Source organism: Larimichthys crocea, chromosome XIX (assembly GCF_000972845.2).
Source record: "Larimichthys crocea isolate SSNF chromosome XIX, L_crocea_2.0, whole genome shotgun sequence".
NCBI classification, from domain to species: domain Eukaryota; kingdom Metazoa; phylum Chordata; class Actinopteri; family Sciaenidae; genus Larimichthys; species Larimichthys crocea.
Genome location: NC_040029.1, coordinates 13,099,434 through 13,111,933, shown reverse-complemented (window position 1 = coordinate 13,111,933; position 12,500 = coordinate 13,099,434). Strand labels below are relative to the sequence as shown.

The window sequence follows — 12,500 nt, the reverse complement described above, 5'->3', positions numbered from 1 at the left end:
TGGATGTATGATGGATGTATGATGTTGGATGGATGTATGTATGATGGATGTATGTTGGATGGATGTTGGATGTATGATGGATGGATGTATGATGGATGTATGATGGATGATGGATGGATGATGTATGATGGATGGATGGATGGATGGATGTTGGATGTATGATGGATGTATGATGTATGATGGATGGATGTATGATGGATGGATGGATGTTGTTGGATGTATGATAGATGCATGTTGGATGGATGATGGATGTATGATGGATGGATGGATGGATGATGGATGGATGGATGGATGATGGATGTATGATGGATGTATGATGGATGGATGGATGGATGGATGTTGGATGGATGGATGTATGATGGATGTATGATGTTGGATGGATGATGGATGGATGGATGTTGGATGGATGGATGTATAATGTATGATGGATGCATGATGGATGTATGTTGGATGTATGATGGATGTATGATGGATGTTGGATGTATGATGGATGTATGATGGATGTTGGATGTATGATGGATGTATGATGGATGTATGATGGATGGATGTATGATGATGTATGATGATGTATGATGGATGGATGATGTTGGATGTATGATAGATGCATGATGGATGTATGATGTTGGATGGATGTTGGATGTATGATGGATGTATGATGTTGGATGGATGTATGTATGATGGATGTATGTTGGATGGATGTTGGATGTATGATGGATGGATGTATGATGGATGTATGATGGATGATGGGTGGATGGATGATGGATGGATGGATGTATGATGTATGATGGATGGATGATGTTGGATGGATGTTTGATGTATGATGGATGTATGATGGATGTATGATGGATGCATGATGGATGTATGATGGATGTATGATGGATGGATGTATGATGTATGATGGATGTATGATGGATGGATGATGTTGGATGGATGTTTGATGTATGATGGATGGATGTATGATGGATGTATGATGGATGTATGATGTTGGATGGATGTTGGATGTATGATGGATGTATGATGGATGTATGTATGATGGATGGATGGATGATGTTGGATGGATGTTGGATGCATGATGGATGTATGATGGATGTATGATGGATGGATGATGTTGGATGGATGGATGATGTATGATGGATGGATGATGTTGGATGGATGTATGATGGATGTATGATGGATGTATGATGTATGATGGATGTATGATGGATGTATGATGTATGTATGATGGATGTATGATGGATGTATGATGGATGTATGATGTATGTATGATGTATGATGGATGTATGATGGATGTATGATGGATGGATGTATGATGGATGTATGATGTATGATGTATGATGGATGGATGATGTTGGATGGATGTTGGATGGATGTTGGATGTATGATGGATGTATGATGGATGTTGGATGTGTGATGGATGTATGATGGATGGATGTATGATGGATGTATGATGGATGGATGATGTTGGATGGATGTTGGATGGATGTTGGATGGATGTTGGATGTATGATGTATGATGTATGGGTGGAGGCAGACTGACCCACTTCCGTGTTTCCCACCACCACCCGTGCGTCTGGATTTTCCCATTTCAGTCTCAGAAACTCGTCCAGACTGTCAGGCTGCAGCCACGCCACCCTGTCGCCATGGAAACGCAGTGAGCCCGACCTTTGACCTTTGGTGAGCGACTAGATGGAGGAAGAACAACAAACCATCAGAGCAGGTGTAGCAGGTGTTCCTCTGAAGGTCTCAGGCATGACATCACTTCCTGTCTGTGTGTTCTTACCACGAGTTCAGGCGGGAAGATGAGTTCCTGTGTGGGGTCAAAGGGCGTGAAGTCTGCAGCGCTGAACAGAGGCGAGGCTTCCTGCACGAGAACAGCTGCACAGTCAGGAACGTTCAAACGCTGCTTCACAACATCTGACAAACCTTAGCCTGACTCACGCTGACGTCGTCCTCAGCTCCGCTCCCATTGGACATACAGCAGCCGCTGTCCCGCCCCCTGCCCCCGCAGCACCCACTCTCCTGTCAGAAGAAAGCTGATGGTCAGCTGTTTGATGCAACGTCATGAATCTTCATCATTCATGGTCATGTTCTTTGTCTCACCACAGTCAGAGTCTTGTATCCCTCCAGGATCGGCCTGTATCCGGTGCAGCGACACAGATTCCCTGAAAAGCATTTGTCACGTGTTCATCATGATAAACTACAAACAATGAACTACAAACACCATGAATCCAGGAAATGCTCATCGCGTACCGTGGAAGGCTTCCTCCACGTCGGACATTTTAGGCGTGGACTTGTTCCTCAGCAGAGCGTACATGGACATGACGATCCCCGGAGTGCAGAACCCGCACTGAGAGCCATGAGCCTTCGCTATGCGCTCCTGAGGAAAAGACATGGCAACACGGCAACAAGGCAACACGTCAACAAGGCAACAAGTTAACAAGGCAACACGGCAACATGTCAACAAGGCAACACGGCAACACGTCAACACGTCAACAAGGCAACAAGGCAACATGTCAACAAGGCAACAGGTCAACAAGGCAACAAGGCAACACATCAACATATCAACAAGTCAACATGTCAACACATCAACTAGGCAACATCTCAACACATTAACACGTCAACACATCAACAAGTCAACATGTCAACACATCAACAAGGCAACATGCCATCACATTAACAAGTCAACACATTAACACGTCAACACGTCAACACATTAACACGTCAACATGTCAACACGTCAACACGTCAACATGTCAACATGCCATCACATTAACAAGTCAACACATCAACACGTCAACATGTCAACATGTCAACACATTAACACGTCAACATGTCAACACATTAACACGTCAACATGTCAACACATCAACACGTCAACACATTAACACGTCAACATGTCAACATGTCAACACGTCAACACGTCAACAAGTCAACATGTCAACACATTAACACGTCAACAAGTCAACATGTCAACACATCAACATGTCAACATGTCAACACATCAACACGTCAATATGTCAACACGTCAACAAGTCAACATGTCAACACATTAACACGACAACCTTGAAAACATAGCAACATGCCAAGACAGCAACGATGAAAACAGGATAACGATGAGTCATGACTGTTCTCGGTAAACGGTGAGTCATGTGACTGCTCAGGTAATCATGTGACAGGTGTGTATTGTCTGATGTCGTGTTGCGTTCACGGAGAAATCAAAGAAATGGGCGTGAAGACGTGAACAGGCAGAGCGGAGGACAGAGAGGCAGCACGTGGCCCCGTCACGTGTCGGGTGGAGCAGCAGCTCTGACCTCCGTCATGATGGACTTCACTCGTGACACCCGTGACAAACGTTCACTTGTGAGGGGAAGATTCGCCTCGCGTTAGGCGGGAACCACGGCGAGTTCAGGCGGGTGTCAGTGTCTCCACCCTAACATCTGGCTAACGTCGGCTCTTTACCTGCACGGGGTGCAGCTTTCTCGCCACACTGCCGATTCCCTCCACGGTCGTCACGGCAACCAGGTGTAAGGAGCAGACAGGGGCGAGGCAGGCGTTGATGGCGTGGTGACTGGACCGGAGTTAAAGAGCTGGAACATCAGTTTGTTCCCATGAGGGGAATCACATGACTCACACACACACACACACACACACACACACACACAGTTTCAGGATACAGCAGCTGCTGAGTGTGTGTTTGGTATCTGGAGATCATCACGGTGCAGGCTCCACAGCCTCCCTCAGCACAGCCCAGCTTGGTTCCTGTTAAACCCACTACACACACACACACACACACACACACACACACACACACACACACACACACACGCGCACACACACGCGCACACACACACGCACGCGCACACACACACACACACACACACACACACACTGATCATTGATAGTGTGTCATCGCCTCGAGGCCTTCTCATTCTCAAAAACACAATAAGGCAATCAGAGTGTGTCGTCGTGCCAACAGAGGTGTGTGGTCATGTGATCATGTGATCGCCGCTCTTGAACACAAACTTTATTTTGACTTTGACCTGCTGATTGTGACAGACGGTCATCGACCTCACATCCTGTTTACACACACATCATTACACGTGTGTGTGTGTGTGTGAGTGTGTGTGAGTGTGTGTGAGTGTGTTTCTGTGTGTGTGTGTGTTAGCGTACACTTCCTCCTCAGATATGTCAGCAGGGTCATCTCAGGATCTGCGTCTGTCTCGATGATCTGCACAACAAAAGACAAAAACATCCACGATCATCACCGGACTGTACAGTCTTTACAGTCTTTACAGTCTTTACAGTGTTTAGTCTGTACAGTCTGTACAGACTAAAGACTGTAAAGACTGTACAGTCTGTACAGTCTTTACAGTCTGTACATACTAAAGACTGTCTGTGTGTGTGTGTGTGTGTGTTTTTGTGTGTGTGTGTGAGTGTGTGTGTGTGTGAGTGTGTTTCTGTGTGTGTGTGTTTCTGTGTGTGTGTGTTAATGAACAGTGTTGTGGGTAACTTCTAATTAGTTAACGTGTAACGTGAGGCGTTAGCTCCGTGCATGAAGTAATCAGTAATCAGTAATCAGTAATCAGTAATCAGTAACTTTGTTGTGCAGAGCAGCTGTGATGATCTTCTTCTTCTCTGTTGTCGTTACTCTGAAGAGAGTTCAACACCTGAACTCTGTTTCCATAGTTACGCAGTTACAGTTCAACACCTGAACTCTGTTTCCATAGTTACACAGTTACAGTTCAACACCTGAACTCTGTTTCCATAGTTACGCTGTTACAGTTTGTGTTATTCATAAAACAGGTATTAAACTGTCTGTCAGGTATGTTGTAACAGATTACTTTTATTCAGAGCTAACGTTGTAACAGATTACTTTTATTATGTAACGTTGTAACAGATTACTTTTATTCAGAGCTAACGCTGGAACAGATTACTTTTATTGATGTAACACTGTAACAGATTACTTTTATTCAGAGCTAACGTTGTAACAGATTACTTATTTCAGAGGTAACACTCTAACAGATTACTTATTTCAGAGGTAACGCTGTAACAGATTACTTTCATTCAGAGGTAACGCTCTAACAGATTACTTCATTCAGAGGTAACGCTCTAACAGATTACTTATTTCAGAGGTAACGCTCTAACAGATTACTTTCATTCAGAGGTAACGCTCTAACAGATTACTTTCATTCAGAGGTAACGCTGTAACAGATTACTTATTTCAGAGGTAACGCTCTAACAGATTACTTTCATTTAGAGGTAACGCTCTAACAGATTACTTCATTCAGAGGTAACGCTCTAACAGATTACTTATTTCAGAGGTAACGCTCTAACAGATTACTTTCATTTAGAGGTAACGCTCTAACAGATTGTTTTTACCTTCTTTCCGTTAACGAAGAAAATCAGTTCAGACCCGGACCCGGACCCGGACCGGGTCTCGGTGTCGGTGTCGGTCCCGTTCCTGTCCGTCATGTCCGCGCGGCGTCCTCTCCGTTAATGATCCGCTCTGCCGCAGCTCGCGGCCTCGACCCTCCGGTCAGAGGTGTGGCCTTCAGGGACCTCCTCCGGCACCTGACGGTCTGATGATGCCTTCAGGGACCTCCTCCGGCACCTGACGGTCTGATGATGCCTTCAGGGACCTCCTCCGGCACCTGACGGTCTGATGATGCCTTCAGGGACCTCCTCCGGCACCTGACGGTCTGATGATGCCTTCAGGGACCTCCTCCGGCACCTGACGGTCTGATGATGCCTTCAGGGACCTCCTCCGGCACCTGACGGTCTGATGATGCCTTCAGGGACCTCCTCCGGCACCTGACGGTCTGATGATGCCTTCAGGGACCTCCTCCGGCACCTGACGGTCTGATGATGCCTTCAGGGACCTCCTCCGGCACCTGACGGTCTGATGATGCCTTCAGGGACCTCCTCCGGCACCTGACGGTCTGATGATGCCTTCAGGGACCTCCTCCGGCACCTGACGGTCTGATGATGCCTTCAGGGACCTCCTCCGGCACCTGACGGTCTGATGATGCCTTCAGGGACCTCCTCCGGCACCTGACGGTCTGATGATGCCTTCAGGGACCTCCTCCGGCACCTGACGGTCTGATGATGCCTTCAGGGACCTCCTCCGGCACCTGACGGTCTGATGATGCCTTCAGGGACCTCCTCCGGCACCTGACGGTCTGATGATGCCTTCAGGGACCTCCTCCGGCACCTGACGGTCTGATGATGCCTTCAGGGACCTCCTCCGGCACCTGACGGTCTGATGATGCCTTCAGGGACCTGACGGTCTGATGATGCCTTCAGGGACCTGACGGTCTGATGATGCCTTCAGGGACCTGACGGTCTGATGATGCCTTCAGGTGCTGCATCTCTCACAACGAATGCTCGAGTTGATGTGATGATGATCACGTGTTCCAGGAACAGGCGTGACCTTTGACCCCGCATAAACCCTGAATCATTCACCGTGTCTGTGACACGTTCACTGCTGCGAGGAAGAGCAGGAAACCACAGCTGTGATGACGTCATCAGACACACGACTGATCATCAACTATGTGAAGACATGAACGTATTTATTATTATTATTATTATTATTATTATTATTATTATTTATTAACTAATAAACTCAGCAGGAGCTCAAAGAACCTGTCTGTCTGTCTGTCTGTCTGTCTGTCTGTCTGTCTGTCTGTCTGTCGTAGTCTCTGAGACGTCCTCGCAGACTGTCTAAAACCTGGACGTAGTCTCCGTGACGTCCCCGCAGACTGTCTAAAACCTGGACGTAGTCTCTGTGACGTCCCCGCAGACTGTCTAAAACCTGGATGCGGTCTCTGTGACGGCTGGTGAAGGTGGCGAGGATCTACGGAGCACCACAAGGGACAACACAGGGTTAAAATGTCCAACTGTCCTGAAACCCTTCCGTTGTCCTCACAAAGTTCATCCCCAGGATGCTTGAACGGCAGCTCGGCGCTCCAGCTCTACATCTCGTCGTGACTCGGACGTCTCACTGTCGGCCGCTCCGTGTCGTCTCACGGCGTCAGACATGTGTTGTGGCCACGTTAGAGATGTTGACTCAGTGTTGGAAGAACGTTGAAGAAACGCGGCCTCCAGGCTGTTGGTGACGTCCACGTCCCAGCTCCAGATGTCAAACTGCCACTTCTGAAGACCCAACATGCCGATCCTCATGTCCACGTCCTGCTGCAGACCCCGAAACACGAACCTGCAACCGGCAACGCCTGACGTTGCCATCAAGGCGTGTGTGTGTGTGTTTACCGTATGGTGCTGATCATACTGAGGCCCGTCTCCACACAGCAGCGAGTGTGTCCTCTGAGGTTCTGGTACTCTGGACACGCAAAAGTAACAGTCACCCAGGATCCTAATCCGCAAACACTGATGCTCCAAACACACGCAACACTGTCAAAAGAAAACGACAAACTGGAACGAGAACATAAAACCGATGCTCAAAAGTTGACCTGGTTGCCACGGTGACATGACCTCAGCCAATCGAAGCGCCGAAGAGCTCGTTGAGAGTTTTGACGAGTTCTTGAGACGTGAAGCCGATGATGTCAGCAAGACACAGGACCGACAGGACTGTGACTGGCCGGAGACAGTACACGTCCAGCAGCAGGTGCAGGGGGGAGGTGGTTGCCCCGGCGACGCTGGACCAGAGGAGGGGGAGGGGCAGCAGGGTGGAGGTGGAGAAGAGAGAAGAAGATGTACCAGGAGTGATCGCCCAGGTGACATCACAGCTGATGACATCACTGCTTCTACCTGTTCATGACATCACTGCTTCTACCTGCTGATGACATCACTGCTTCTACCTGTTCATGACATCACTGCTTCTACCTGCTGATGACATCACTGCTTCTACCTGTTCATGACATCACTGCTTCTACCTGCTGATGACATCACTGCTTCTACCTGTTCATGACATCACTGCTTCTACCTGCTGATGACATCACTGCTTCTACCTGTTCATGACATCACTGCTTCTACCTGCTGATGACATCACTGCTTCTACCTGTTCATGACATCACTGCTTCTACCTGCTCATGACATCACTGCTTCTACCTGCTCATGACATCACTGCTTCTACCTGCTCATGACATCACTGCTTCTACCTGCTCATGACATCACTGCTTCTACCTGCTCATGACATCACTGCTTCTACCTGTTCATGACATCACTGCTTCTACCTGCTGATGACATCACTGCTTCTACCTGTTCATGACATCACTGCTTCTACCTGCTCATGACATCACTGCTTCTACCTGTTCATGACATCACTGCTTCTACCTGCTCATGACATCACTGCTTCTACCTGTTCATGACATCACTGCTTCTACCTGCTCATGACATCACTGCTTCTACCTGTTCATGACATCACTGCTTCTACCTGTTCATGACATCACTGCTTCTACCTGCTGATGACATCACTGCTTCTACCTGTTCATGACATCACTGCTTCTACCTGCTCATGACATCACTGCTTCTACCTGCTCATGACATCACTGCTTCTACCTGTTCATGACATCACTGCTTCTACCTGCTGATGACATCACTGCTTCTACCTGTTCATGACATCACTGCTTCTACCTGCTCATGACATCACTGCTTCTACCTGTCCATGACATCACTGCTTCTACCTGTCCATGACATCACTGCTTCTACCTGCTCATGACATCACTGCTTCTACCTGTTCATGACATCACTGCTTCTACCTGTTCATGACAGCATGCCACAGTGATCATCCATGGTTACAGCAGTGAAGACCAGCTCTGTGACCTGATTGGTGGAGGACAACGTCTGGTAACTCATGTTGATGAGACGTCTGTCCTCACACTGTGTAACTGGACTGCTGCCAACTGTAGCTGCTGTTAGCTCAGGCTGTTAGCCGGGCACGTGGGGAGTGTTAGCGTTTGTACCAGAGAAGAAGAAGAGGAGGAAGAAGAAGAAGAAGAAGAAGAAGAAGAAGAAGAAGAAGAAGAACAGAGGACGACTGAAAGGAAACTGGGTCATCTTCATCATCATCATCCCACATGATGTCTGTCTGCTCATCATGTGACAGCTCGTCACTTTGTTCTGAACATATGTGCAGAGGTCATGATGAAGCGTGTGATGTCATGTCACGCCTCAGTCACGTCTCGCCTTCCTCTGTCTGCCTGTCTGTGTGTCTGTCTCTCTGTCTGCCTGTCTGTCTGCTCTTCTTATTTTTCGTTTAGAAGTCTGTGTTGAGTCCTCGTCCATGTCTCACTCAGGTTTGTCTACAGGTGTTTGATTTACCTGCAGAGGTCCGTCCACGAGGAGACGGAGTGTGTTAATCCTGAAACACACACACTGTTCACCAACAGGACAGATGAACTGTGAGTGTGTGTGTGTGTGTGTGTGTGTTCAGGGAGCCAGCAGGTCACATGGTTTGTCTGTGACGTCAGAAGAAGAAAAGGTCAAACATGACGTGATATATCAAAAATGATTTATTAACTGATGTCATCAAAGAGGATTCACACAGGTAACAACAACAAACAGGTGATCAGCAACAACAGGTCATCAGCAACAACAGGTGATCAGCAACAGCAGGTGATCAGCAACAACAGGTCATCAGCAACAACAGGTGATCAGCAACAACAGGTGATCAGCAACAACAGGTGATCAGCAACAAACAGGTGATCAGCAACAACAGGAGGTCATCAGCAACAACAGGTGATCAGCAACAACAGGTGATCAGCAACAAACAGGTGATCAGCAACAAACAGGTGATCAGCAACAAACAGGTGAAAGGTTCCAGGAAGTCACAGGTCATTCCAAAATATTCAGGATAATGTAACGTAACAGAAACGTTTGAGAAACTTTAAACCAACGCTTAATTTGTACAGACTATCATCACACACACACACACACACAGACACACACACACACACACACACACACACACACGTCATTTAAACACTCGTGTCCTCACTAATGTAGATAAAATGAAACATTACTGTGACCTCACAGGAAACGCATCATCCACACGTCACATGACTGAAGTGTTGATGACATCACGACTGATCATTAATGTTCTGAGAACGTTTGGACAGAAACGCTGAAACAACGTACTAGTGCTAACGAACACGTGCCAGGTGGAAGCTCCGCCTCCGCTTCACACCTGTTGACGACACGTGACTCGTTAATTTGACTGATTTCATCATGACCTGGATCATCAGAGACGCTCAGTGTTAATGAGGAGATGGCTCGTTACGTAACGTGTCATTAAAGAGCATTGGTGAGGTCACTGTCATCCTGTAAACAGCAGCTGAGTCTGACCAATCATCACGCAGACATGCTGTGATGTCATCAGACGGCTTTCACATCGTTAACATTAAACATGCATATTAATTATGATGTCACACCTGCAAACTTTGGCACACAGGACGACACACACCTGATTAATACTTCATTAACGAGAACCAAACTTTATTAACGAGTTTGTGACGTCACTGATGACATCTCACACACACACACACACACACACACACACACACACACTATGTTGGCACATCAGACCTTTATGTTAAATATAGAATAAATAAACTGTGTGTGTGTGCGTGCGTGTTCTTCAGTCCATGTCTGAGTGACCAGAGGTCCAGTGTCTGTCAGAGGGTTCAGGTGTGTGTGTTCAGGTGTATGTGTTCAGGTGTATGTGTTCAGATGTGTTCAGGTGTATGTGTTCAGGTGAATGTTCAGGTGAATGTTCAGGTGTGTGTGTTCAGGTGTGTGTGTTCAGGTGTGTGTGTTCAGGTGTATGTTCAGGTGTGTGTGTTCAGGTGTGTGTGTTCAGGTGTGTTATTTGATGTTCTTCAGTAGTGACGTGCGAGCGTTCACCACGGCCTTGAAGGCGTCCTCGCTGCCGGGGGCAACACATTTGTCCGGGTGCAGCAGGACCGCCAACTTCCTGTACGCCTTGTTCACTTCCTCCCTGAAACAAACAGGAAACAAACAGCGTGAAGGGCACACACACACACACACACACACACACACACACACACCCAGCTCGACCTTTGACCCCACTCACCGCGTGGCTCCAGGTTTGACGCCCAGCATATCCCATGAGTCTTTGCTGTTGCGGATGCGTCGGATGGTGTCGGCCTGCTCTTTGGTGAAGCCCACGCTGACCTCGGACACCGGACGCTTCCCGCCGTTCTCACACATGTCGGTGATGGACGAGAAGAACGCCTGAGTCCACACACACACACACACACACACACACACACACGCTCAGAGAACAAACACACTAACTGTCTGTGTGTGTGTGTGTGTGTGTGTGTGTGTGTCTGTGTGAGTGTGTGTGTGAGAGAGAGTGTGTGTGTGTGTGTGTGTGTGTGTGTGTGTGTGAGAGAGTGTGTGTGTGAGTGTGAGTGTGAGTGTGTGTGTGTGTGTGTGTGTGTGTGTACCTGGAACATCTCGTTGATGCCCTCTCCGCTCTGCGCCGACGTTTCAAAGTAATGAAAGCCTCTAGACTCCGCCCACAGACGCCCCTCCCCCTCATCCACGACCCGTCTCTTCGTCAGGTCCACCTGTTCACATGGACACAGGACAGACACAAGACGGACACAGGACGGACACAGGACGGACATGGACATGTGAAGGACACAGGACAGACACGTGACGGACACAGGACAGACACGTGACGGACACAGGACAGACACGTGACGGACATGGACACGTGACGGACACAGGACAGACATGTGACGGACACAGGGCAGACACAGGACTAAGTTAGCATGAGGCTACATTAGCGTGTGGCTACGTTAGCGTGTGGCTACATTAACATGAGGCTACATTAGCATGAGGCTACATTAGCGTGTGGCTACGTTAGCGTGAGGCTACATTAGCGTGAGGCTACGTTAGCGTGAGGCTACGTTAGCGTGAGGCTACATTAGCGTGTGGCTATGTTAGCGTGAGGCTACGTTAGCGTGAGGCTACGTTAGCGTGTGGCTACGTTAACGTGTGGCTACGTTAGCGTGAGGCTACATTAGCGTGAGGCTACGTTAACGTGAGGCTACATTAGCGTGTGGCTACATTAGCGTGAGGCTACGTTAGCGTGTGGCTACGTTAGCGTGAGGCTACATTAGCGTGTGGCTACGTTAACGTGTGGCTACGTTAGCGTGAGGCTACATTAGCGTGAGGCTACGTTAGCGTGTGGCTCTGTTAGCATGAGGCTACATTAACGTGTGGCTACATTAGCGTTAGCAGCCTGACCTTGTTGGCGCAGACCACGAACACGATGCTGTCCATGTTGGCCTGAGAGCCCATTTCCTGTTTCATCTCCCCCAGCCAGCTGTCGAGAGCGTCGAAGCTCTCCCTGAGGCCGACATCATACACCAGCAGCACGCCCTGACTGTCCTTATAGAACTCATTACGCACCTGAGAAGGAGGAGGAGGAGGAGAAGGAGGAGGAGGAGATGGTAGGAGGGAGGAGGAGGAGGAGGAGGAGATGGTAGGAGGGAGGAGGAGGAGGAGATGGTA

General features: G+C 48.3%; 2 protein-coding genes across 2 annotated transcripts in view; both read right to left on the bottom strand.

The window, feature by feature from the left end:
* The window catches only part of xdh (xanthine dehydrogenase), a 22,129-nt gene extending 15,874 nt beyond the window's left edge, over nucleotides 1-6,255 (bottom strand). The window contains 9 exon segments of the mRNA XM_027291831.1: nucleotides 1,537-1,681; nucleotides 1,780-1,860; nucleotides 1,938-2,018; nucleotides 2,100-2,161; nucleotides 2,250-2,376; nucleotides 3,459-3,567; nucleotides 3,674-3,770; nucleotides 4,170-4,227; nucleotides 5,379-6,255. Coding sequence (XP_027147632.1) covers nucleotides 1,537-1,681; nucleotides 1,780-1,860; nucleotides 1,938-2,018; nucleotides 2,100-2,161; nucleotides 2,250-2,376; nucleotides 3,459-3,567; nucleotides 3,674-3,770; nucleotides 4,170-4,227; nucleotides 5,379-5,471 — 853 coding nt within the window. The 5' untranslated portion in view covers nucleotides 5,472-6,255.
* Nucleotides 6,256-9,448: 3,193 nt separating this feature from the next.
* Nucleotides 9,449-12,500, bottom strand: part of dnajc27 (DnaJ (Hsp40) homolog, subfamily C, member 27) — a 5,451-nt gene continuing 2,399 nt past the window's right edge. The window contains exons 4-7 of the mRNA XM_027291735.1: nucleotides 12,234-12,398; nucleotides 11,426-11,548; nucleotides 11,047-11,207; nucleotides 9,449-10,950 (exon numbers count right to left, since the gene is read on the bottom strand). Of these exons, the coding sequence (XP_027147536.1) occupies nucleotides 10,818-10,950; nucleotides 11,047-11,207; nucleotides 11,426-11,548; nucleotides 12,234-12,398 (582 nt within the window). The 3' untranslated portion in view covers nucleotides 9,449-10,817. The remainder of the gene's footprint in view (nucleotides 10,951-11,046; nucleotides 11,208-11,425; nucleotides 11,549-12,233; nucleotides 12,399-12,500) is intronic.